The following is a 26,955-nucleotide window of genomic DNA, read 5'->3' as shown; positions in this document are numbered from 1 at the left end:
AAGTCCCTCTCCTACACAGTTCCAACACCCTTGCAGGAAAGGCAAAGAATGCTAAGGAGGTTGACGTCAATATTGTCGTAGAAGGGGCAGAGGCAAAACTTGGCACTAGAGGCAGGCGTGCCAGGGCAACTAGAGCGCCCGACGTGGGCTTATTTGCAAAGTATGCAGATGAAGGGTCAGTCCTTGAGTTTTCCTTTGCCTGAGACCGCGCCTTTAGGACTTGAATCTTTTCGGCGCTCGGCTACTCTCCCCTAGCTCTCCTTCCCTTGTCTCCCCAGCTTGGAGGCGCTCGGTGTTCGGCCACACCGCCTGTCGCCTGGTAGTGGGACCGGAAGTTGTTCGGGGGAGGGGGACAGTCGTACTGGGGGGGTCTATGGGGGGGGGCCTGTCCCTCCTCAGGTGAAGCCGCCGATGGAGATGGAGCCGCCGCCGCCGCTGAGCGCCCGGGTCCCGCCTCCGGCCCGGTTGTGGCCTGCTCAGTGACCCCACTCCCCCCGCACTGGGCCGTCTGGGCCAGAGTGGGGGAGCCCCGCTGCCCCGCCTCCCTCTCTCCCAATTCCGTCCCCTCTCCCTCACCCCCCCAGCCTGCGCGCGCGCGGAGCTGCCTCAGGTGAGTGAGGGGCGGGGTTTGGGCGAAGCGCGAGAGGCGGGGCCTCGGCCGCCGGGGGCGGGGCCTGAGGGGCCTGGGCGTGAAGGGAGGGGGACACGTGGGAGGGGGCCTGGCGGGGAGAGGGTCGCTGGGTGGGCTGAGGCCCAGGGGAGGAAGCTGGCGGTGGGGGGGCAGGGGTTGGCGCGAGGCCATAAGATTGACAGGGACGTAGCGGGGACCTAGGCGGCCTAAAAGGCGGGAGATGGGTCACGGCAGAGAACCGAAGACAGGCAAGAGCTGGCGTGCGCGAGGCTCCTTCGTTGGGTACGACTGGGGTAGAAGGGAAGGATAGGGTGCAGAAAGAATTAGACCGGGTACTTGGGCAAAGAAGCAAGAGACTGCGGGTGGCGAGGGGGAGACGTCGGTCAGGAAGGTTAGCGAGAGAGACATAGGCCTAAGGGGGAAGACTGGGAGGCAACGAGCAGAGTGGGAGAAACAAGTGTTGAAGAAGCTTAGGGTGGAGCAAGAAGCGCTGTGTGCGGCACTGTGCAGGCTGAGAAGTCCAGGGAACCTGAGAAGCAAGGCTGCGAAGGTAGAGATTCATTGCACAGGAGCCTTAAGACAGAGATGTAACAGGCAGAAGTCCTGGGGCAGACAACCGGCGGGAAAAACAGACTTGGGAAGCAAGTCTAAACTAAAACAGCTTTCCCTGTACCTCCTCACACAGCCCCATCCCAGTTATTTTCTCCCCCCAGTTTGCTAGAGTTGTAGAATCTCATTGTTTGATTTCTGTGCTTTTTTTAAAAAAAAAAAAACTATGAGTGGCCCTGTCTAGTGTCAATGTTTAATGGGAACATGGGACTTTAGATAGGAGATATTTAGGAAATATGGTACCCCATTTCCCCCTCCAAGATCATGAATTTACTGACTCTTCTTCCAGGAAGATTTGATATGTCACCACCCACAGTGTGTCAATGCTGAACAACTTATTTCACCTCAGTCCCTTCTCTTATAAAGCAAAATTGTCTACTGTCGTGACTTAAACACCTCCATTTACATGTTTGAGAGCTCCAGCTATGCCCCAGTCTCCCCAGTATGACCCCTCAAAGCATCAGTGGTGAGCTTGGTATGGTTGTGACTTACGGGTCAACTCTAGGCCTTCCAATATCATGACCAAACAGAAGACTGTTGAGGTCTGGCTATTTCCCCTTACTGCTACTTGTTCACTTTGCGTGTGTGAAGGTACATGTTCATATCCTTGGGGGGAAAGAAAGTGAAAGTCCCTCAGTTTTGTCTGACTCTTTGCTACCCCATGGATTGTAGCCTGCCAGATTCTTCTGTCCATGGGATTTTCCAGGCAGTAATACTGCAGTGGGTTGCCCTTTCCCTCTCCAAAACTGTCTACTGTCGTGACTTAAACACCCCCACTTACATGTTTGAGAGCTCCAACTTACCCCAGCCTCTCCAGTCTGAGCCCTCAGAGCATCAGTGGTGAGCTTGGTGTGGTTGTGACTTGCTCACAGGTCAAGTCTAGGCCTTCCAATATCATGACCAAACAGAAAACTATTGAGGCCTGACTGTTTCCCCTTACTGCTACTTTTCCTGGGGGGAAAAAAAGTCCCTCAGTCTTGTCTAGCTCTGTGGCTACATGGACTGCAGCCTGCCAGGCTTCTCTGTCCCTGGGATTCTCCAGGCAGGAATACTGGAGTGTGGAGCCATTCCCTTCTCCAGGGGATCTTCCTGACCCAGGGATTGAACCTGGGTCTCCTGCATTGCAGGCAGATTCTTTACTGTCTGAGCCACTTTAGGAAGCATTAAAAACAGGTGTCTGACTACCTAGAATATTTCCACTTAAGATCACTCAAATTCTGAGGACAAGACCAGATAAAAGTCCAAATCAGACACTCTGGGTGTGGCATCTTATTTGATAGGGTATGTGAAATGCCCAGCCAGGAATTCCTCATCTCCTCATGGGTCTGCCAGTAGGTCAGTGAATCTTTCTTTGCGGTATGCGGTATGCGGTATTCAGCCTTCCCCACTTACAGCCTAATTCAGAGAATCCAGACAGCTCCCCGGATCACAAGAACAGTCAAATGAATGGCCCCTGAGATAAAAATAAAGTCTTTATAAAAGAAGATAGCCTTACCATTGGGAATCAGGAGAGGTCTCACTGGAACTTCTGGGGTGGGCCCCAGGATGGTGGGAGAGGCCCTCAATTTGGCAGCTTCAGAATTATATCTAGTTCTACTCAACAAATGTTGATTTCTCAAGCACAAAACATAATGACTTTGTTGCCCACTGAGTGGATATATGTGTAAGAGATTCACTTTGCTGTATACCCAAAACTAACGCAACGTTGTAAATCAACTAAATCTCCATGAAAATTAAAATCATCATCATCATCATCATCATCACTGGGGAGGGACCTCCCGGGTGGTCCAGTGGCTATGACTCAATGCTCCCAAGGGGGCCTGGGTTTGACCCCTGGTCAGAGAACTATATCCCACATTCTGCAAGGAAGATCAAAGATCCCACATACTACAACTAAGACCTGGTGCAGCCAAAGAAATAAGTATTTTAAAAATAATAATGATCCCTGGGCTCCACTTCAGATCCTAAGTGAGACCAAATAAAAAAATTCCCCTTCTCCCTACTACAACCAAAAGGATGGCATGGAGACAGCCCTCTCTCCACTTCCACCTGCTTTTCCCAGCAACATCCTCTCACTACCTTTCTACCCATGAAGCCACATGTAATGTGGTTTAAATTCCAATTTTGGAGTATCACTGGGTCAAACAGGATTCTTTGGAGGATTTGAATTTACTTGTGATGTCCACCTTATTTCAGACTTCCAGAGCCAGTACGGAGAGAAAACTTGACTTTCTGATATTTTCGTCACCAGTAGAGCTGTGGGTATGTTTTTGTGGAGATGGGGATAGTAGTTGAAGCCTGACCTTGAAAGTCAGACCTTGGACTGGCCTCACTTGCTGTTTGTCAGGAAGTGTGGTGGGAAATCTTCTGTCTAGAGGGGAATACCTGTTCCTGCCCATCCTGTTCAAATGCAACGTTACGTTGCTAAGAGAAAGCCAGGGCCATGGAGGGCTCTTTTTAGGGTGCCAGTTACATTCGAAAGAACAAGGAAGAAAATCTTTGTCTCAGGTTACAATGACCAACCTTTCCTCCCTCCTCATAGAGATATTTCCTTTTGAATTGGGAGACTGGCTGTTTCTAGGTGCTTTGTATTCAGCTCACTGAACTGAATTTACAGTACATATATGCCTACCTCCATCACTGAATGATGTCTGTGTTGCTATAAAGTCAGTTTCCTTTTGAGATCTTTGAACTAAGCCTATCTTGTGTCGCCAATTTCTCTCACCTTATACCTCCTCCCCCTCTGGTGTGTCTCCAATCTGCACTGCCTAATTTGACCCATTTCCTCTAAGGAGAGGCCTGGCAGGCCAGGCAGGGGAGGAGGTTCTTGGGGGACCGGGAATGGGAAGGTGGAGACAGATATGCTGCCTGGAGATTTGAGCAAACAGTGAAGTACATCTGATGTGCTCCCGGCTCTCAGAATACCAGAATCAGGAGCAGCAGAATCTCAATTCCATCTCACCCCCAGGGCTCCCAACTTGGCATTTAGACCAGTTGGAGGCAGCTAAAGACTGATTTTGCCCAAGATGTGTCATAGAGCACCTGTTGAGAACAATTAAGAAGCATAAGAGCTCAGTTTACTTCCAGGAACCAAGTTCAACTCAGAAAACAACTCCTTCAGACCCTTCTGGAAATTGTTTTAAGACCATTTGGACAGGTGTCCAAAAATGAGATGCACTTCCTGAGCCAGTACTCACTGAGCCAGTACTATGCTTCCACTGCTCTGCCCGCCTAGTGCCTTTCTAGCTCGGGGTTCATACAAACACACAATCCCATGAGGGTGTTTCTCCCAGTAGAGCCTGCTCAACTGGCTTTTCCATTTAAGTAACAGACCCCACTCCCATGGGGATCACAGAAAAGGAAACGATGTAAGAACCAGGGAAATTGATACTAGAACCAGGGAAAAGCAAGAAAATCCAAGGGCATTGAGTACCCTGACTGAAGAAAGGAAGTAAGGTGGTTTAATGGAAAGAGCACACCTCAGAGAGACAGGAAAAGGGTTCCTTTCCTTGTTCCAGCTTCACTGCGAGCAGAGACAAGTCACTTAGCTGCTCTGAGCCTCAGTTTCTCCAAGCAGAAAATGAGGGAAAATCTGCTCACTCTCGCTTCTCCTGCATTGGGTGTGTGTGTGTGTGTGTGAAATAACCTGTGGCATCTTGAGCTTTACAAAATCCCAAAGGGCAATTATGTAGCTAATGATTTGGAAATGAAAGGGATCCCACAAGTACCAGTACGGGAGGGCCCTCCCTCATATTTGTACCTCTAACCACCGAAGTTCTAGGCTAATTCCAGAGAGTTCACTAACCACTGTGGACCTGGGCTCTTCTCATCATTGCCCCTAAGGGACCCTTCAAGGAACCATTTATTATTGGCATGGTCTAACGGTCTCTTCCCAAAGTTCAGTCCATACCAGGGAGGATGTCAAGAAAAGAGGAGTTGGAAATAAACCTAGAGAATTTTTTTTTCCCCACATTCAGGCTTCCTAGGTGAGATTAGAAATCTTCTAATGAAATCTAGGGAGAACTGCTTTGTGAAGTGAAGCAAAGCCCCATGTCTCAGGCTTTCTCATGAGACTTTTCAGAGCATGATATCTCTCAGCACTAGACAAGAACGACGAGGGGTGTGGTGGTAGTGAGACAAGATAATAGATACTTTCCTGATGTGTGCACTCCAGAACCCCCACCCTCACCTCAATCAATATAGTAGTACACTCAAACGATATTTTCACCCGTTTGCTTCAGTGCGATCCTTCCAAGAGACCCAAGAATCCTGACAGCAGCTCAGGCTGTTCTGTCGCCCCACTCTGTTGTTGTTCGGTCGCTAAGTTGTGTGTGACTCTTTGCAGCCCCATGGACTCTAGCATGCCCTCTGTCTTCCGCTGTCTCCCAGAGTTTGTTCAATTCATGTCCATTGAGTCAGTGATGGTATCTGACTGTCTCATCCTCTGATGCCCCCTTCTCCTTTTGCCCTCAGTCTTTCCCAGCATCAGGGTCTTTTCCAGTGAGTTGGTTCTTTGCATCAAGTGGCCAAGGTATTAGAGCTTCAGCATCAGTCCTTTCAATGAATATTCAGGGTTGATTTCCTTTAGGATTGACTGGTTTGACCTCTTTGCAGTCCAGGGAACTCTTTTAAGAGTCTTCACCAGCACCACAATACAAAAGCATCAACTCTTTGGTGCTCAGCCTTATTTATGGTTCAAGTCTCAAATCCGTACATGACTCCTAAAAAAAAACGATAACTTTGACTATATAGACCTTTGTCGGCAAAATGATATCACATTTAATACCCTGTCCAGGTTGGTCACAGCTTTCCTTCCAAGGAGCAAGTGTCTTTTAATTTCATGGCTGCAGTCACTGTCCACAGTGATTTTAGAGCCCAAGAAAATAAAATCTGTCACTGCTTCCACTGTTTCTCTTTCTATTTGCCATGAAGTCTGGGACCGGATGCCATGATCTTAGTTTTGTGAATGTTGAGTTTTAAGCCAGTTTTTTCACTCTCCTCTTTCACCTTCACCAAGAGGCTCTTTAGTTCCTCTTCACTTTGTGCCATTAGAGTGATATATCTGCATATCTGATATCCAGATATGATATTTCTCCCGGCAATCTTGATTCCAGCTTCTGAGTCATCCAGCCTGGCATTTTGCATGATGTACTCTGCATAGAAGTTAAATAAACAGGGTGACAATATACAGCCTTGATGTACTCCTTCCCCAATTTTGAACTAGTCAGTTGTTCCATGTAAGGTTCTAACTTTTGCTTCTTGACTCACTTACAGGTTTCTCAGGAGATAGTAAGGTGGTCTGGTACTCCTGTCTCTTTAAGAATTTTCCACAGTCTGCTGTGATCCACACAGTCAAAGGCTTTAGGGTAGTCAGTGAAGCAGAAGTAGATGTTTTTCTGGAATTCCCTTGCTTTCTCCATGATCCAACAAATGTTGGCAACTTGATCTCTGATTCCTCTGCCTTTTCTAAACCCAGGTTGTTCACTTGGATGTTCTTGGTTCATGTACTGCTGAAGCCCAGCTTGAAGGATTTTGAGCATAACCTTGCTAGCATGTGAAAAGAGCACAATTGTGCGGTAGTTTGAACATTCTTTGGCATTGTCCTTCTTTGGGATTAGAATGAAAACTGGCCTTTTGCAGTCCTGTTGCCCCTACTGAGTTTTCCAAATTTGCTGAGTGCAGCACTTTGACAGCATCATCTTTAGGATTTTAAATGGCTCAGCTGGAATGCTGTCACCTCCACTAGCACTTTGTTCATAGTAATGCTTTCTAAGGCCCACTTGACTTCATACTCCAGGATGTTTGCCTTTAGGTGAGTTACCACACCACCGTGGTTATCCAGTTCATTAAGACCTTTTTTTGGTACAGTTTTGTGTATTCTTCCCACCTCTTCTTAATCTCTTCTTCTGTTAGGTCCTTCCCGTTTCTGTCCTTTATCATGCCTGTCCTTGCATGAAATATTCCCTTGATATCTCACATTTTCTTGGAGAGATCTCTAGTCTTTCCCATTCTATTGTTTTCCTCTATTTCTTTTCATTTCATTTAGAAAGGCCTTCTAACTTCTCTTTGCCCCACTCTCACTCGCCAGAATCTGCCCCTGGGGTATTTATTTTTCATTAGATGACTGGTGAAAGCAATTTTAAATGTAAGTCATGAAAGTCACTCAGTCGTGTCCAACTCTTTATGACCCCATGGACTGTATGGTCCATGGAATTCTCAAGGCCAGAATACTGGAGTGGGTAGCCTTTCTCTTCTCCAGGGGATCTTCCCAACCCAGGGATCAAACCCAGGTCTCCAGCATTGCAGGCAGATTCTTTACCAGCTGAACCACCAGGGAAGCCCTATTCAGCCAATGCTACTACTATATTTACTTATTTAATAAACTTTAAGTTCCATTCTTCTAGACTGTTGCTAGTATTCTCAAAGACTTTTCTCAAAATTTTGCATTTTTGGTTTTCACTTTTTGGGAAATATAAGGATGAATTCCACTGCTCTGAACATCTTCTATTGTTCTAGATAGGAGATGGATGTATGCAAATTTCTACCAAATAGGGATTTTTTTTTTTTTCTCCTCCCACAGGCTCCTAAGGAGATAATTCATTGCAACAAATTATCACTTTTAATTGTCCTCGCTTCTGGATTGTTTAATACTCTACTGCCAATTACTGTTTGCCTTCCCTCAAATAGACTAACCTGCATTTTAAATTCAGGTCCCCCCTCAACTCCCCTCAAAAAAAAAATAAAGGTAGCAAAGTAATTAACAAAAAGTAAGAAGAAACGACTCAAGGATTTAATGTGACTCTTACAGCTTCTGTACGGGACTCCTCCCTGAACCTGAGGTGGGCCCCTCTCCTCCATCTTCTACTTTCCTGTCCCCCTCCCTCCCCCCACCCAAACATGTTTCCCCTGAAGGATTGAATCTAAACTTCTTAGATTACTACTCCTCTCTTAACAAGGTGTAGCGACTCCGTGGGTTTGTTTCTTTGCCTGGTGAGCACTGAGCTGTCCTACACCATCAGCGTCACTCAACAAGAGAGGGTCTGCTCTCCAAACAACACAATCAGGGACCAGTTTGGAATGAGGCAGCATTTCCACCTGAAAGACTGGGGAAGCCTGCAGAAGTTGGGGATTGGAGGAGACCCTGGGGTTTGGAAGTCTGGGTACATCGTCTTTGTCATCAGGACTAAGTCTGAGGTTTTGCTGTGTTAGAATAGGGTCAGAGCACACTTAAGTGACCCTTTAGGGTTCTTGCTGACGCCAGGATGTTAGAGAGAAAAACTGCTCCCTTTCCAGATCTGGCTTCTAATAGCGGTTTTCTCTTCCAGCAGAGTCTAAGATGGACATAGAAGACTGCAATGGCCGCTCCTATATGTCTGGTAGGTCCTCTCGCGCTTTCTCGTTGTCAGGGGCTGGGAGCGCGCCCTCCTGTGGAGCAGAGTGGAGAGCCTTCGATGACCTCCCAGTGCGCCGCGGTCTTGGAACTCTCACTTTTGGTAGCACTAGATAGAGTGCCCTTATTTTGGTAATTTTACATTCCCTAAGAAGTGATCCTCTTCCCAGACTTCTTGGAGGATAGGAGCAGGGGGAGGAAATAAGAGGGGTACTGTGAGTGGAGGCTACTAGAGAGAAGAGATTTGGAACAAAGCAGTGGAAGCAAGATCTGGTTCCTTCTGTGCCAAGGTCACCAACCAAACATGACACCCAGGGTTTCAAAGGCCTGCAGGGGCCAGGTAGGATGTAACAGAGTGAACTGGGCTCAGATAATCGGCAGAAGAGCGTGATGGGGACAGTCACGGACTGGAGAGCACATGTCCTTCCTCAAGGAGCAGCGGCTCTGCAGGGTCCACCGAATGTGTATCCAGTGTGGCCAAAGCTTCCAGTTTTTCAAAAGAAATCAGGATTTTATATGAAATGTCTCCTTTTAAAATAATAACTTTGTATTTTAAGAAATGTTCCATGGGGCAAGCCAAATTTGTCTACAGTCTGAATTCAGCCAGTGGGCCAAGAGCTTACACATTTGAAGTAGAGAGAGAGGGAGGCCAATTCTCCCCCTATCTTTTCCATGATCATAAAGCTTTTTATACCTGCCACATCTTCTTATGAGGCAGAAGAGATCCTGGCTTGTAGTATGGATGGCTTTTAGGGATATGAAAGTAATCATGATCCTCTTAGTTTCACAAGATGAAAAGCAATGAGGAACCTCAGTTGGCTCTCTCTCCATGGGTGTAGAAAATGGCCTAAGCCAGAATCTGTCTCTGGGATGGGAAGGAACCATTTTTTGAACCATTAAAATTTTAGGGCACGAAATGATTGTAAGAAATAACAGAAGCCAGAATTGGGTTTTGACACAACACGTATCCCCATCAGTAATCCAAGCAGCGTTGTAGTAATGACCTATAGTTTATTTTTTTACCTTAAAATGGGACCAATGGAGGAATTATGGGCATGCAGTAAGGGAGATAGCAAGATGGGCCAGACACACATATGAGAGTTACTGGCAGCACCCACGTAATGTCAAGGTAGGAAGTTGACTCTGACCCTTTTCTCGTTTAAGGAGGGAAGGAGTTGGAATTGGTACAGGCATTTGATACCTGCTACGTGCTGGACAGAGTAACAGGGATCAAGTGGACTGATTCAGTTGAAAGAAACTTTATTGGGACTGAAATCATGTCTCTTCTGAGGAGCCAACCAATCCTCCTGTGTTGTGCTCAGTTGGGTCTATTCAGAAAACCACGACTGAGCAACGCCCGTTCTCAGGACCCTGCCTTGGAGCTGAGGACTCTCAGAGAAAAACTAGTCCCTCCCCTGAGGCAGGCAAGTGAGAAACTGGGAAGCTGGCTGAGGAAATAGCCCATGGAGCACTTTTCAGCCTAGCTCTGGAGAACGTTGGCTACTAGAGGAAAACTGAATGTATTGGCATCACTGTGCTATGAAGCCAAGTTTCCTGGCTTTCAGCAGGTTGGCAGTTCCTAGATGAGAAGAGTCCTCAGCAAAGGATTGTTTTTGAATGAAAGTGGAGGCCAGGAACCACTCACCTGTGTTTTGAGAATTCTAGATGTCAGCAGCTACCATAGAGAGGGACGGGACTGGGGGAGGGGGGCCGGGAGTCAAGGAAGGGCTAACATGAGCTCTGAAAAGCAGGCATGGCTGAGACGGTCCATGTGAGGGTCTCCTGAGAGCTGCCCCCGCACCCCTGCCCCGCGCTGAGCCACCTCTCCTGGACTGATGGGGAGGCAGAGGGCAAGGCCGCAGTGTGCACCCCTCCTAAAGCACGTGGTGGAGGGTCTCCGCCACTCTTCCGCCTCTACACCTGGGGACTTTCCCTTGCCTGGCCAACTGATGAAGGGGGAATCTCTCCTGTTCTTCAAAACGGTTCCCCCCCCCCCCACCCCCGCACAGAACCGATTACAGAAAGCCCAGCTCTTCCTTCCCTATCTCTTTCTTTGGAAAGATCATTACCTGGGGTGGGGGGGGGGGATGGGGGGGGGAGGGAAGAAAGGAGGAGTCCATTCCTTTACCACACAGATGCTCTCCCCGCCCCCACTCTCTATCTTTCTAGGGAAACTGAGTTGCTCAAACCCAGCTCATGCAATTAATTGACTGAGCAGGGCTTGTTCGAAGTTTTCTGGGACTGTGAAATGTTTAAGGGAACCTTGGCAGAAAGGGGTCCAGAGATAGGCAGCCCAAAGTTTCCCAGCCCCTCCCACCCCCTAATTCTTGGAATCAGAAAATCTAGTCTTCCAAAGTAGGTCAGCACGGCCGTGAGCAGCTCCTCTGGAAGGGAAGGGAGCGGAGGCCTTGTCTTGATGGAGGGCGGATTCATCCAGGGCTGTCGGCAGCGGCTGGGGCCCCAGGGGCACAGGAGGGGAGGGGAGGTGGGATGACCGGACCAGCACTTTGCCTGGGATCTGAAAGGGCTCCGGGCCACAGAGCTACACTAGCCCCGAGATCAGACTTTGCAGGGCCCTCTGGCTGCTGGGAAGGGGGAGGCTGTCAGTCCCGCCCCCCGCCCCCCAATCTGGAGAGCGACCTCCCTCCTGGAGGAGGAAGAAAAGGAGGGAAGACAAGGGCCTGAGTTCGGTGGGGGAGGGGCTTTCTGCCGATCTGGAGCCTTGAAGCTGCCCCTTGTCCCGGGCCCCATGACCTCTGAGGCCTTGGCTTCCCCAGCTGGCAAAGGATTGGGCCTTCCCTGGGGCCCCCCCTCCCCCCCCACCCCGCGGGCCCATCCATCTCCCTCTCTCTCTGGCGCACACTCTTGTGTCTCTCAGGCGTCTGTCGTGCAGTTCCTCTTTGTCTGCTGGGCACAGGGCAAAGGCATCTGCCCCCCTGGCTGTGCGCCCCCCACCCCAGGCCCTCACCGTCTAGAGAAAGGGATGCTGTAGCCTAGCGACCCCCACCAGAGGCGCAGAGACAGTCTCTGCAGCCCCCTCCCCAGGCGCATCCAAGCCTGTGCTGCTTGCGCGCTCCCTCCCTCTCTCTCCCCCCACCTCTCGCTCCCCCTCTCTCCCCCTCTCTCTCTCACACACACTCACACACACACACTCACACTCACACACTCACTCACACACACACACACACACACACACACACACACACACCCTGGGCTGAGTTCTTCTCGCTGGCTGCAGCCGTGGGCCTCTGCTCACCGAGCCGCTGCCGCTGCCTGCGAAATGACGGCGGTTCCCCTCACTTCCAGGAATCCACGCTTCCTGGAAGGTGAGTGGCTGGGCTCACCCCTGCCTGCCACCGAGACGCAGACATGCACACACCACCCGCACTCGCTCGCCGTTTCCAAGGCGGCGGCCGCGCTCGCACCCCGGGGTCTCACCGGCAAGGGAAGGATAATGTAAGTTCAGGCAGAAGGCGGCTAGTGGAGGGGGGCGGGGAGGGGGGGCTGCTGCTGGGGCTGAGGAGCCAGTTCAGTACCAACTCCCCGAGCCCGCGGAGCGGGAGCGGGCTGGGGGCTGTGCGTGGAGCGGGGGAGGGGGCGTTCCTCCTCACACTTGCGGAGGATGGGGAAGGGTGTTTGGTGTTGCTAAGCAAAGGCTGCGACTTGGTCAGTGCGAGCTCGTGGTGACATCTTGATTAGGCCTTGGGGACAGATGTAGAGCTGCCTGGGGTGAAATGCCGAGACAGGCTGGGGTGGGAATGGGTCATAAAAGAACCGAGGTAAAGAGGGGTCCCCTGGCAGCAGATGCCTCCGCTTGGAACTGAGATGCAAGGGGCCTCAGCCTCCTCCCCACAATAGAGCTGGGGATGGGCGTCTTTCTCTGCTCCTGTCCCCACTCTTCCCTGCCAGCAGGCTAGCATCCCGCCCCCTGGAGCCCGTGGTCAAGAAGGCAAAGCAGTTAAGACGAGGTCCCTTCAGAGAAGCGTGGAGGCTCCGGGACCCCACAGCTGGCTCCTCCCTCGAGGGGGCCACTGTTTGGAGGGATGGAGAAAGGGCAGGAGGACCCGAGGGCTGGGCCCCCTTCACTGGGAAACACATCTAGCTGGTGGGACCCCGCTCCAGCTCCTTCCTCGCCTTCCTGCTTTTATGCCCTTTACCGGCCTCCTGCTTCCTCTGATGTGAACCTCATGATTTGGCTTTGCCCGCCGGGGGGTTTGGATTCAGCCAACGTAGGATGACTTGGACCAAGAAAATTTCTCTGAGACCTAAGGGCAACCCTAATTCTTGGCTTTGATAGTCTGGGATTTCTCGGGAGTCCCAGGCGTTTGAAATTCCCTCACTGGGTTTTCTGGGGCCGAGAGAGGAACTGCTGAACTTCCTAAATCGGACTCTTGTTCTCTTCGCCATCCAGCTGAAACTTAAAATCCCTGGAGCCCCCGAAGACTTTCTAACCCCTGAAATGGATTTATTTTAGGTATTAGTCCCATAAAAGTCAACCTGAGCCTGCTTTGCCTCTTACCTTTATCCCAGGGAGGGCAATGGCATCAAAGAGCCTCTTGAACCATAGGTGCGACCCTGGAAGTACCTGTTCCTGCTGCACTCAGGCCTTAAGAGGGAGAGTCAGAGAGAATGTTGTCCCCTTTCTGTCCCTAAGTATCCCTGTAAGGATGTTTTCCCCATGTATCAAGCCCCAGGCCCCAAGACGCAGCCTCAGCCCAGTAGGCTGGGACCAGCGATGGATTTCCAGCAACCTCACTCATCCTTTTAGGGTTGAGGACTTAGTGCCAGCCCCAGAGCCTGTTCTCCCCCAGGACCGACATCCAGTGATTGGGGACGAGCCAGCGCTTTTACCCCTTGCAACCTGAGCAAGCCCTACTCAGTTAAGAGGACATATTTTAAAACTGGGTCTGAGTCTACAGGTCTCAACCCACAGCTCTGAGATGCTCACTTGGTGATATGTGTGTGGTGTTGATAGGGGGCAATATTATTTTTTTTTAGATAACCACGGCTCACCTAAAGAGCCGCAGCCGGGGAACCTCGGTGTCAAGCCCTAAGGCTTCTTCGATAGGTGGTGAATAAATGTCCTCAGGCTTTGATGGGCTAGAGTGGGGGAAATGGGGCTTTTAGTAGAGGCGGTGAATGGGAAATGGCCCCAAAGTCCTGAGTGGTTGTTTTCTTCCCACTGACCGAAGCTGGAGAGGGATCCCTCAGGAGGGTGTGCTCCGGATTTCTTGCCTCAGGCCCAGGACTCCAACCATTTTATAATGGAATCTTTATTTTGTGAAAGTAAGTATGTGCATAGCTGGGAAACTGGGTAAAGTGCTAACAGGTGGACTTTAGGGGTGAATTTTAGGCTCGCTCTCTCTCTCTCTCTCTCTCTCTGTCTTCCATATTTAGACCTGTGTGCACACATCTATGCATGTTCATGTTAGCAGATAATGTAGACGGCTAGCCCAGTGTGTATCCCCGTAGGTATGTTCTCTTTATGTGTATCTACCTATGTGATATATGTCCGTGTCTGTGTTTATCTACATGTGTTTTATTTCACATGTATATTTGTGCAGAAGATTGTGGGAGGAGGGGTTTTTTTAAAGACTTGATTCATGTCTTCAGGTATGTTATCTGATTTTTGAAAACATACGTGACACTCTTAGAAAGCATTTTTACAAAAACTATTTGTCAACAAGTTAAAATGCATATATATTGAGAATACACTGATTATTTCACTGTCAAGGGAATGTCAAGTAGTAACTATGTGATTGGAATACTATCAGATGGAGGGTTTCTGGAATAGCTACATGTTGCTGATTTTAGAGTGAAATGGACCCAGCTCTCCGCTTCTGAAACAGTGACTCCAGTTAGCTCTACACAGGTGAGGGTTAAGGACGCCAGTAATTCCTACTTGTGATCTGACCCAGGTCCCATCGCTGCCAGCTCTGTGAACTTGGGCAAGAAACAGAGCTGTTTCTGTGCCTCAGTTTCCTCATATGTACGATTAAGATCATACCGGCCCTTCCTTTGCAGGGTTGTTGTGAAGATTCAATGAGATAATTCTTTTAAAGTGCATAGAATGATGCCTGGCATGTAGTAAGCACTCAATTAATGTTAGCTGCTATCATTATGATTACTATTATTATCATTAGATTCAGGGGCAATTCCAGCCACCCTTCCTGCAGATCCTGAATCCGGTGTTGGGGGCTCCAGAGAGTAACAGTAGGGAAGAACGTCTGTCCTGAACCGCCTCCCTCGCAAGGCCCCCATTTTCCTCTCCACCCCGGCCCGCCCAGCCCCAGCCCTGCTTCCTGTGGACGTCAGGCAGTGAAGCTCTTCCCCTCAGGCCTAGATGAAGGTAGGGTGGGCAAGGAGCAGCCACGGAGCTCACGGAAGTCAGCGCCGGGCACCCAGGCTGGCGAGGGCACGAGGTATGGTGCCCCACACACAACGGGGCCTCGTACGTGGCTGCGAGATAAATGTTTGTGAAATGTCACTGAACTTTGAAGAGATCAGGCGTAGACGGAAAATGGCTCGAACTGTAGCTTCACCTTCCTTCTTGTTCTCTCCTCCAAGGTAGCGGGGACTCATCTCTGGAGAAGGAATTCCTCGGGGCCCCAGTGGGGCCCTCGGTGAGCACCCCCAACAGCCAGCACTCCTCTCCCAGCCGCTCACTCAGTGGTAAGTGCAGCCTCCAGCCTCCCAGGCCCTGGGTGCCCAGTGTGTCTGGCCCTCAATTCACCTTCCATGGCAGCCATTTCCCGCTCGCTGCCTCCCTCTGATTTCCGCCCAGAGGACCTAGCAGCACTCAGGAGCTCCATGTCTCGGGTTTCCGTGACTTCTGAGAGGAGGGTGAACCATCACTGCCTAGTGACTAGGGTGGAACTGAAAGAGGCATGGGTGGGATTAAGGTGAGGGCTCCAAAGAGAAACTCTGGAACTGAGCAGATGGAAGTGGCCATGGGCTGGAGTTAGATAGGAAATAGAGATGAGAAGGATCCCCTCCTCACCCCCGCCGGTCTCCTGCCAGACAGGGTCCCCATGACTGCCCCTCCTCGCTGGCCCTGGATCTGTGACATTCTCTAAATGGTTGGAATAGCCAGGAATGTAGGTCAGAGCCAGAGCCAAAGCTTTCTCCTCAATGGCTCCTCCCTCCTGCAGTCCCCTCTCCAGATTTTCACGAAGGGGAGTAGAGGTGTCCGGCCCTCTGGGGTGGGGGGATAACGTGAGCTGTGTCTGTCTTCCAGTTTTGCTCCTTTCAGCCCGCCGTCTCCGTCTTCCTAGGACCGTTTTACCACCACTGTGACTCCCTGGCTTCCTGCCCGGGGCCAAGCCAGACATCTTCCTTAATGACAAGAGAGGGAGGAAAAGGCTCCCCTTAGTCCCCCACTCTCCCCAGGAACTGAAGACACCCCATGTACCCCAACTTTTTCCTCTGGACACCTGTGTGCCTTGTGGGTGGGAGAGGAGGACAGAGGTGTCTCAGGTCCCGGCCGGACCCCCTAGCACCACCCAGGATACTTAGGAGATTGGCTTCTCCTAAGCCTGAATGTCTCAGGGCTTGGAGACAGCCTTTGGGGCTTAAGGAGGTGTCGCTGGCCCACGGGCAGGCTGCCTCCGTGGTCTGTCTCTGTCCTAAACACGCGCCCACCCTCCAGCCAACTCCATCAAGGTGGAGATGTACAGCGATGAGGAGTCGAGCAGGCTGCTGGGGCCGGACGAGCGTCTCCTGGAGAAGGATGACAGTGTGATCGTGGAGGACTCCTTGTCGGAGCCACTGGGCTACTGCGATGGAAGCGGGCCGGAGCCCCACTCCCCCGGCGGCATCCGCCTGCCCAACGGCAAGCTCAAGTGTGACGTCTGCGGCATGGTCTGCATTGGACCCAACGTGCTCATGGTGCACAAGCGCAGCCACACGGGTGAGTCCGCGGGCGGCCGGGCCCAGGCCACGCGGGGTCGTCTCGGGAAGGGGAGGTCTCTCCCAGCACTGCTTCTAGCTGCTCAAAAAAGGTGGGGCGTGCAATCCGGACTCCATCAACACCTGTACTTCCTGGCACTTTCCTCAACTGTAGTTATAAGGCAAGCTGGTATTTGTCTCAGGAGGTGATGGAGGAGAAGAAGTGTTGCCTCAAGAAGTGTCCGATAGGGGACTTCTGTGCTAGGGAGTCTAGCAGTTAAGTCTCCAGACTTCCACTTCAGGGGGCCACAGGTTCGATCCCTAATCAGGGAACTAGATCCCACATGCCATAACTCAGAGATGCCACAACTCAAGCTCCTACACATTATGACGAAGAGCGAAGATCCGAGTGCTGAAAGTAAGACTGGGCACAGCCAGATAAATTCCTTTTTTTTTTTTACAGAAAGAAGAAGGATCCTATAGTCCAATAGGGTATTGTTTGGGCTCTTGTGTCTTACGGGTTTTTTGACTGTGCCAGTTGGCATGTGGGGACTCCGCGCACAGCCAGATCCCCACATGCCCAGCAGGGATCAAGCCTGTGCCCCCTACTGTGGAGGCGCTGAGCCTTAACCACCGGGCTGCCAGGGGAAGTCCCTGTCTCATGAGTCTTTAAATAAAGGAAAATAGAAGCCTCGTTACAGCCATCTTGGGCTCCAGGCTCCTGGGGCAGAGCAGGCCCTGCGGCGCTCAGTTCTTGCAACAGTCTTGGGCCCGGCGTTCTAGGCCCGGGGCCCTGGCCCTGCCTCACACCTCTAGTCCCAGCCTCGGGTGAGCCTGTGCCCGAGGAGCCCTTTGCGTGTGTGCCGCGGCCCGGCCTCGCACACGTGTTCTCAGCACCTTCCTTCCCCGGGTGAGGTGGAGTGGAGCGCGGGGCGCGGGGCTCAGCCTTCACAGCTCCTCACCCTCTCTGCTGTGACCTCCTCTCCCCTCCAGGGGAGAGGGTAGAGTGGAGCGTGGGGCGCGGGGCTCAGCCTTCGCAGCTCCTCACCCTCGCTCGGCTGTGGCCTCTTCTTCCCCCAGGGGAGAGGCCCTTCCACTGCAACCAGTGCGGCGCCTCCTTCACCCAGAAGGGCAACCTGCTCCGCCACATCAAGCTGCACTCCGGGGAGAAGCCCTTCAAGTGCCCCTTCTGCAACTACGCCTGCCGCCGGCGCGACGCGCTCACTGGCCACCTCCGCACACACTCGGGTAGGGGATGTCCAGAACACCCAGTAAATGAGCTCAGCCTCTTCTCTAGTCTTGGAGGGTTACAGTGTCTGCCACTGAGGGGGGCAGAGCACTCCCAGAGCAGAGCTGCAGGCCCCAGGGCACGTGGGGCTCTTCAATGGGATATTGTGCATCTGCCATGCCCTGCGACCTGGAACAAGAGGAGCAGGGGTGGTGTTCCTGGCCGTCAATAGCCACCCTCCCTAACTTGGCTTTTACATGCATGCTGATGCCACAACCATCCGGGGCCCGTCACTCTCCCTTCTGAGCACCAGGGACACCCCTCCTTCCACTCTCATGCGCCTCAGCCCCACACCTGTCCCCATCTTTACTAGCCCGCACAAACACCAGAGGTCTCTGGCAACCTCTGTCTGTCCTCCTCTGGACTTCCAGCTGGTTCCTGTAAATTTCCACAGGCCTCTCAAACTGGAAGAAAGGAAGCCTAGGAAAAGAGTATCCCATTTCTGTTTCCCATCTCACAAGGTCATCACCTTCCTAGAGGCAAGAGCAAATCCAGAGGGTGCCTGGAGGCCAGTGTTGGGAACACTGCCAGGGACCCGGACTAAGCAGGTTTCCTAGCCTCAGCCGAGACGGGTTGAGTCAACACCTTTCTGGATCAACTGGACAGGCAGCACTGTTGCAGCCTCTCACTAAGTCTTAAGCGTTCGCCTCGGACTTGGGAAAGGCCAGGAGCGGAGCTGGCAGGGGGCAGGGAGCTCAAGGTTGGGAAAGGAAAGGAAGAAGGGCAGAGGGGAGACAGTAGGGTCTGTCCTTGGAAACGTTCCTTCTTCTTTCTCTTTTCTTGAACTCTCCTGGGCCAGGATTTAAAGGGCCAGAGCAGTCACCTCACCACCCTCTCGTTCCACATTTCCCCAGCCACCTACCTTGTTCTAGATTCTCTCACTTTGGAACTGGGACCTCTTTCTATGTATGTGGAGAACCAGGGAGAAAGATCACTACTGATTCAGGGATTATAATCTACAAATATTTTACATGTGTCTCCTCCCTCATGTGATCCTCATAACAATTCCAAGGTAGATATTTTCACAGAGCTATTCTACAGCCTTGCTGGAATCCAATTAATGGCAGGTGTGAGTGGCAGGTGCGAACAAGTCAGACTCCTTTTCTGAGGAAAAGGGTGGCTCCCCCTGCTGGTTTGGAACAAGGATGGCTTGGCCCCTAGAATTCTTACCAACCACAGCGAGGCCAGCTGGGAGGACACTGGATGTTGTTGTGTAGGACATTTTAGGGACACAGGTGGACAGAGATACACTGTTGGGTCTCATCTCTGTGAGATGTTTTCTATCACAGCCCACACTCTAGGAGAGAAGAGGGAGTTCCCCTCCCAGAGGTTAGACCATGTCCCCAAGAGTCCTGGGTGGCCGAGGACCACGGCATTCATCTTACCCCCCAACCGCTCGGGTTTACAGAGCAAGAGCAGAAAGGCAGTAGGTGACTTAGTCCAGGCCCAAGTTAGGCGTGTATGAGTAGGGGCAGGGGCCGGTGGTGATTACTAGCCTCCTGAAGCTGCCTTCTCCCGTCTCCCTGCTCAGTACTGGCCACATACTTTCACAAATATCCTCTCTCAAGTTGTTTTCAGAGGAAGTGTTGATCTCAGTTTTCCTAACCTTTTTTTCATCTCTGGAAACAAAATCTTTATAACCTCTTCTTTGTTTAAAAAAAAAAAAAAACGAAGACCCCCATAATTGGTGTTCGCTCCCTTTGCTTTCCTCTAGTTATTTTATTTATTTTTCTCTTCTCAGAATTTCTCTATCAGTGATGGTTTTTCTGGGGTTCTCTTGGTATATCTCAGTGTAGCGAAAAAGAAAACTGAGCAATTAAAACCAGGCCGGGGATGGAGGTAAAAGTACAAGCAAAGGTCAGTGAACATGCCCCTCCCCACCCTGGCAGAGCTGAGGGCTCTCATTTCTGCCACCCCAGCCCACCAGTTTCCCCCAAACTGAAGCAGATAGTTCGTAAGCAAAAAAATCCCCTTGTCTGATAAACAGCCCTTACACCCGCCTGCCACATGGAAAGGTTAAACCACAGTCTGGGCCCCAGACTCTGAGATCCTGGGGTGGGGCCAGCCTGCCTGCCAGGGATGATCCCCTGCGAAGTCCCCGGGTCCTTCCTTCCTTTGAACAGCAACATGGCCATCTTGAGTCACGAAGCCGCGTGCCCTCTCTCCTCCCACCCCGGTGCGTCGTCTCTTCTTCAGGGTTCCACCGTCTGTCCTCGCTGGCCACTGAAGCTGGGGAAAGAGAGATGAGCCAGAGAACTCAGCTGAGCCACGTCCCTTCCTCCTCCCTCCCGGGCGTGCCCGCTCCCTGGGTGGCCCTCTGACGCCCCCTCTCCCCTCTCCTCTGCAGTCTCCTCCCCCACGGTGGGCAAGCCCTACAAGTGCAACTACTGCGGCCGGAGCTACAAACAGCAGAGCACCCTGGAGGAGCACAAGGAGCGGTGTCACAACTACCTGCAGAGTCTCAGCACTGAAGCCCAAGCTCTGGCTGGCCAGTCAGGTGAGGCCGCAGGCGGGGCCGTCAGGGCGCAGGGCGGGGCCACTCCAGCCCCTGCCAGTCAGGTGAGGGAGCAGGGCGGGGCCACCCCAGCGCCCGCCAGTCAGGTGAGGCCGCAGGCGGGGCCGTCAGGGCGCAGGGCGGGGCCACCCCAGCCCCTGCCAGTCAGGTGAGGGAGCAGGGCGGGGCCACGCCAGGCCCTGCCAGTCAGGTGAGGCCGCAGGCGGGGCCGTCAGGGCGCAGGGCGGGGCCACTCCAGCCCCTGCCAGTCAGGTGAGGGAGCAGGGCGGGGCCACCCCAGCGCCCGCCAGTCAGGTGAGGCCGCAGGCGGGGCCGTCAGGGCGCAGGGCGGGGCCACCCCAGCCCCTGCCAGTCAGGTGAGGGAGCAGGGCGGGGCCACCCCAGCGCCCGCCAGTCAGGTGAGGGAGCAGGGCGGGGCCACGCCAGGCCCTGCCAGTCAGGTGAGGCCGCAGGCGGGGCCGTCAGGGCGCAGGGCGGGGCCACCCCAGCCCCTGCCAGTCAGGTGAGGGAGCAGGGCGGGGCCACCCCAGCCCCTGCCAGTCAGGTGAGGGAGCAGGGCGGGGCCACCCCAGCCCCTGCCAGTCAGGTGAGGCCGCAGGCGGGGCCGTCAGGGCGCAGGGCGGGGCCACCCCAGCCCCTGCCAGTCAGGTGAGGGAGCAGGGCGGGGCCACGCCAGGCCCTGCCAGTCAGGTGAGGCCGCAGGCGGGGCCGTCAGGGGGCAGGGCGGGGCCACGCCAGTCCCTGCCAGTCAGGTGAGGGAGCAGGGCGGGGCCACCCCAGCGCCCGCCAGTCAGGTGAGGCCGCAGGCAGGGCCGTCAGGGCGCAGGGCGGGGCCACCCCAGCCCCTGCCAGTCAGGTGAGGGAGCAGGGCGGGGCCACGCCAGGCCCTGCCAGTCAGGTGAGGCCGCAGGCGGGGCCGTCAGGGGGCAGGGCGGGGCCACGCCAGGCCCTGCCAGTCAGGTGAGGCCGCAGGCGGGGCCGTCAGGGGGCAGGGCGGGGCCACGCCAGGCCCTGCCAGTCAGGTGAGGCCGCAGGCGGGGCCGTCAGGGGGCAGGGCGGGGCCACGCCAGGCCCTGCCAGTCAGGTGAGGCCGCAGGCGGGACCGTCAGGGGGCAGGGCGGGGCCACGCCAGGCCCTGCCAGTCAGGTGAAGGAGCAGGGCGGGGCCGTCAGGGGGCGGGACAGGGCCACCCTAGCCCCTGCCCTCACAAAGGGGTGGATCTGGAACAGATGAATGTGCCGGGCCCCGTGGTGGGTGCTGCAGGCAGATCCAGAGGTAGGGAGGATTTCGTCTGTGTTGTCAGAGAGAGATAGGGCACACAAGCAGATACGCAGTCAAGGGTCAGAAGCATGTAACTGTTCGCACATCACCGGAAATGTGCCGTAGTGAGCTCTAGATGGGGTGCAGTAAGCAGAGTGCCATTTCCCAGGCATCCGCTCTGACCTTCCTCAGCTACCGACCTGCTGCTTTTCTCCAGGCAGGGGCAGCTGGGCCCCGGCTTCCCCCGCTCAGCTGCTCCTGCCTGTCGCGCCCACCCCACCCCACCCCTGCCCCCTCCCACCAGGCGACGAGATACGGGACCTGGAGATGGTGCCAGACTCCATGCTGCACTCATCCTCTGAGAGGCCAACTTTCATTGACCGTTTGGCCAACAGCCTCACCAAACGCAAGCGTTCCACCCCCCAGAAGTTTGTAGGTAAGAGTCCAGTTGGAGAGGAGCCATCAGCTGGAAGCCCCCACTTGTCTAAATCTGAGCACTGGTGGCTGTCAGACCAGCTGGGTCTGGAGATTCGCTTGGGGTGGAAGAGAGCAGCCTGGTGGGCTCTTAGTGTTCAGAATGGATCCCCAGAATGGGCGGGGGGCAGTGAAGAGGGAGAACATCCCTCACGAGGAGGAAGAGGAGGCAGAGTTGAGGGCTCTCAGGTTGGTTGCAAGAGGAGAGGGTTGGGGGTTAGGCTTTTCCAGTTTCTGAAAATAGTAAGGGCTTCTGTTTATGGGGGCTGAGAGAAGGGCCCTTTGAGTCAGAGAGAAAAGGGCCATTGGCTCTCTTTATGGAGAGCAATGAAGGAAGTAAGTTTTCAAGACCAGTGGGCTGGGACCAAGTCCTTCCCTAAGATTATAGCCCAGGGTTGGGGAGCAGCCCCACAGAGGACCTGACCTTGTGGGAGGTAAATAAGGGGTGGTGGGTAATGTTACACCCATCCCCAGGGAAAGAAAACAAAAAAGGAATCCTAGGGGAGCTTGGACTTATCCCGAGTCAGCCGTCCTGAGACCCTTGTCTCCATAGGTGAGAAGCAGATGCGCTTCAGCCTCTCCGACCTGCCCTACGATGTGAACGCGGGCGGCTATGAGAAGGACGTGGAGCTGGCGGCGCACCACGGCCTGGAGCCTGGCTTCGGGGGGCCTCTGGCCTTCGTGGGGGCCGAACATCTGCGTCCCCTCCGCCTGCCGCCCACCAACTGCATCTCAGAACTCACGCCTGTCATCAGCTCTGTCTACACTCAGATGCAGCCCCTCCCTGGTCGACTGGAGCTTCCGGGGTCCCGGGAAGCAGGTGAGGGGCCCGAGGATCTAGCTGACGGAGGTCCCCTCCTCTACCGGGCCCGAGGCCCCCTGACTGACCCCGGGGCCTCCCCCAGCAACGGCTGCCAGGACTCCACAGACACAGAGAGCAACCACGAGGACCGGGTGGGGGGGGTGGTGTCACTGCCTCAGGGCCCCCCACCCCAGCCTCCCCCCAGCATGGTGGCGGGCCGGCCCAGCCCCGCCTACGCCAAAGAGGACCCCAAGCCACAGGAGGCGCTGCTGCGGGGCCCCGCAGGCCCCGCCAAGGAGGTGCTCCGCGTGGTGGGTGAGAGCGGCGAGCCGGTGAGGGCCTTCAAGTGCGAGCACTGCCGCGTGCTCTTCCTGGACCACGTCATGTTCACCATCCACATGGGCTGCCACGGCTTCCGAGACCCCTTCGAGTGCAACATCTGCGGCCACCACAGCCAGGACCGGTACGAGTTCTCCTCCCACATCGTCCGGGGGGAGCACAAGGTGGGCTAGCGGCCTCCCCGCCTCGGCGCCCCCGCGCCCTGCCTGCAGGAGGCCTGCCCGTCCCCACCCCGGCCTAGGAGCTGGGCGCTGTGGCCCCCACACCGGCTCCCTGGCTGCACCCCCGACCCTGACCCGTCCCCGCCTGTGCTCCTCCTCCCCCGACTGACCTCAGCGTTGTGATGAAACAGGTCTTTTGCGTACCTTTCTCCTTTTTCTCTTCTCCTTTCATCCCACCATACTCACTGAGTTATTTATTAATATAATTTGTTGAGTTTTCTTTTGCTTCTTTTTTTTTAACTTATATCACTTGCCACACCCCCACCCTCCTCCCCACAGCCCCCTCCACGTCAGGCCTGATTTTCCTCTTTGCGCTTTCTCCAGCAGCCCCAGGAGTGAGAAGCTCCCCTTAGTGCTGAGAGGCCTCGGGCTTCCTGATTTAGGTCCTCACCTTTTACCGTACCCCATGCTTCCGTTTCAATGCCAACCGCGCTCTATACCCACCTTAGCTCTGTGGCATTACCTCTGCCCTCCGGGACCCTGCAGCCTGGGACTCGTGGCCTCTCGTGGCCTCTGACCTTAGGCAGCTTGCACAGCTCCTGATCAAATGAAGAAACCCCTCCTTGGGAAGTAGGAGAGGCTGAAGGAGTCCTCCCCAGGCACCCTGGGACTGAGGGTCCTCTTGACATCCCACTAGAAATTGGAGTTCCCCAAAGCCCACATCCGGGATCTGCCTCTCCAGTGTGATCCACCTCTCCTCAAACAGCCCCCAGCACTGCTCTACTCTCTTCACACTGCCCGTCCACTCAGTGGTGGTTTTTCTCTCCTTGGAATGCCCCAGCTTTATACTCTCAGGGGCCAAGGCTAGGTCAGCAATCCTCTGTCTCTGACACGTGTGGAGCCACAGGTGCCTAACTGGGAACCAGGGAAGGGAATGGGTCAAAATTCCTCTCTTTCTCTCCCACCTCTCAAACTTCCTCACTCTAGCGACCTACTTGGGCTCTCAGGGGCATCTCTGGCCCCTGTCCTATGAGAAACTGGTGGGTTGCTGCCTGATAACAAGGGGGCATCCTCAGCCCCCCAGTCATGCTGCCTTCTCCCCCCTAGCAGGATTCACCCTCTCATCCCCAGACTCCTGGGCCCTGTTCTTAGGATCAGTGGCAGGGAGAAAAGGATGTCTTTTCTCTCTCCTAACTCTCAGTATAACCAAAAATTCTCCCCAGGATGAGCAAGGGCAGACGCCCCTCTCCCCATCCCAGTCTTGTGCCAGCGAGAATGGGATGGACACAGCTGAATGGGAGAGCCATCCTTTACTACCCCCCTACACTCAGCTCCCAGATGTAGGGCAGGAGGGGGCATGCTCCTGGCTGCTGCAGAGACTCCTGGCTGTTTGGGTAACCTAGACAGTGAGACGGGGGCAGGAGGGGATCGCTCCACCGCCGAGTGGGGGTCTCTTTCCACAAGAGCTCCCTGCCCAAGGCCACAGCCATCCCATTCTCTGCTTCCCTGAGATTCAAACCAAAGCCTGTTTTTCTATATTTAAAAGTTAAAAAGTAAAAACCAAACAGAACACCTCACAAGTTGTAACACTTGGTCCTTCTCTCTCTCTCTCTCCCCCCCATTTTCTCTTCCTTCCATTTTTCTTTCCACAAGTCCTCTCCTTATTGGCTCTTTTGCCTCCTACTTTTCTCACTCCCTATCAGGGATAATTCAGGGGGCTGGTAAAGGGTTGGTTAAGGAACAGACCCTGGGATTGGGGCTCGTAAGGGCTCTCAGAGAGTCTGCCTTATCCTGTTACGGGAAGGGAGACCCTGAACAGTCTGTGGTCTCCCCAAGAGAACCAGATTGTCAGGGAGGGACACTGTGGGTAGACTGTGTCTCCTTGACAATGTAGCAATAAACAGATGCTGCCAAGGGCAGGGGGGCGGGGGGCCACGTGGGAGGAGCGTGGTCTCTGGAGAAGGGGAGAGTCTTCTTGAGAGCACCCCCAGGGAACTAGCTCCTTGTTTCAGAAGGTCAGCAGACTTGAGATTCTTCTCTGGGGTTCTCCTCAACCCTCCTGGTTATCGAGCCCCTTCCCATGAGCCCTGCCTTCACCGCCTCTTCTGCGTCTGCTGTGTGTTTGGTGACACCTCACAAGACTAGTCCCTTCTGGGGTATCGGAGCCTCAGGGTGCCCCGTCCCCTCCCCGTCAGTTCTGGCACCTGTAACCTCCTGGAACATGAAGGACTGTGCTCTGAGGCCATGCTCTGAGCCCGTGAGAGCAGAGACTGGAAGGGCGAGCCCAGGTGCTACGGAGGGGAGAGAAGGGCGCTCTGTCTCTCCAGACCATCACTGCACTTTAACCAGGGTCTTAGGTACAAAATCCTGCTTTCCAGAGCCTGCCAGCTCTGGAACCTCAAACATCCTCATGCTCTCTCCTAGCTCCTTTTGCATAAAAAAAGAAGAAAAAAAAGTAAGAAAAAGAAAAAACACACATTGAAACCCACATGGAGAAAAGAGGTGTTTTCCTTTTATATTGATATTTAAAATCAACACCACACAAAAACATTTCTAAATAGACACTTTTCCAGACCTTTGTTTTTTCGTGTCAGTGTCCAAGCTGCAGATGTGATTTTGTAATACTTCTGGCAGCTTCTTTCCTTGTGTACATAATATATATATATAATATATATTTTTGATCAGATGTTATGAGAACAAAAAGAAAAAATAAAACACAGCAGTAAGTGCAATACCGCCTCCCCTCCCTCTGCCAGGGTTTCATTTGTGGCCTCTCCTGGGTGTCTCCTTGGGTCTTACCCCTTCACCACCTCCTCTTCCTCTGGGCCCCCTCCTTGCCTTTTTTTTTTTTTTTTAAAGAGTTTTTCTCCTTTCTCAAGAGGAGTTAAACTAGCTTTTGAGACTTATTGCAAAGCATTTTCTATATGTAATATATTGTAAGTAAATATTTGTGTAACGGAGATATACTACTGTAAGTTTTGTACTGTACTGGCTGAAGGTCTGTTATAAATAAACATGAGTAATTTAACACCCCTGGTTGTTTTTGCAGACTTCCTTTGCCTTACTTTTCTGCTGGGAGGGAGGGGGACATCCTTGCAGCATATTATACTGACTACTAAATGTTTTGAGGCTCAGAATCTGCCTGCAATGTGGGAGACCTGGGTTGGGAAGATCTCCTGGAGAAGGGAAACGCTACACACTCCAGTATTCTGGCCTGGAGAATTCCATGGGCTGTAGAGTCCATGGGGTCACAAAGAGTCGGACACAACTGAGCGTTCACTTTCACTTTGAAACGTTTTTGAAGATGAACAAGTCTTAAGACTGAGACAAAACCAAACAAGAATGCTCAAGATGTTACTACAGAACAGAAGAATTTTCAAACTAGAATGGGAAGTGGAGGAGATTTTCCCACCAGGAGTGCCTTCAGGATAGGAGAGAAAGCCCAACCTGCCTATGCATACAAGGCAGAGATTCATCAAACATTTGTTGAGTACCTACTACATGTAAGACATACTATACACCGAGGGAGATACAAGACACATAACATGAATAGTTATGTAGGATACTGATATGATGATAGTAAGTCTACCAGTTCTTGA

General features: G+C 53.2%; 1 protein-coding gene across 11 annotated transcripts; it reads left to right on the top strand.

Moving 5' to 3' along the window:
- The first annotated feature begins 364 nt into the window (after positions 1 to 364).
- On the top strand, positions 365 to 26,370 carry IKZF4 (IKAROS family zinc finger 4). Of its 11 annotated transcripts, none has more exons than XM_065934938.1 (10): positions 365 to 614; positions 8,569 to 8,616; positions 11,937 to 12,086; positions 13,823 to 13,916; positions 15,198 to 15,302; positions 16,279 to 16,539; positions 17,598 to 17,765; positions 20,153 to 20,302; positions 21,885 to 22,016; positions 22,608 to 26,370. In XM_065934938.1, exons 3-10 carry the CDS (start codon positions 12,000 to 12,002, stop codon positions 23,366 to 23,368), a joined length of 1,758 nt encoding a protein of 585 aa, XP_065791010.1. In that variant the 5' UTR covers positions 365 to 614; positions 8,569 to 8,616; positions 11,937 to 11,999; the 3' UTR covers positions 23,369 to 26,370. The 11 variants fall into 11 exon arrangements, with proteins under 11 accessions (XP_065791010.1, XP_065791008.1, XP_065791011.1 ...); XM_065934936.1 differs by having other exon boundaries at positions 8,566 to 8,616; XM_065934939.1 differs by lacking the exon at positions 11,937 to 12,086 and having other exon boundaries at positions 365 to 610; positions 8,566 to 8,616.
- Positions 26,371 to 26,955: the final 585 nt, after the last annotated feature.

Source organism: Muntiacus reevesi, chromosome 4 (assembly GCF_963930625.1).
Source record: "Muntiacus reevesi chromosome 4, mMunRee1.1, whole genome shotgun sequence".
NCBI classification, from domain to species: domain Eukaryota; kingdom Metazoa; phylum Chordata; class Mammalia; order Artiodactyla; family Cervidae; genus Muntiacus; species Muntiacus reevesi.
This window is presented reverse-complemented; position numbering and strand designations above follow the sequence as displayed.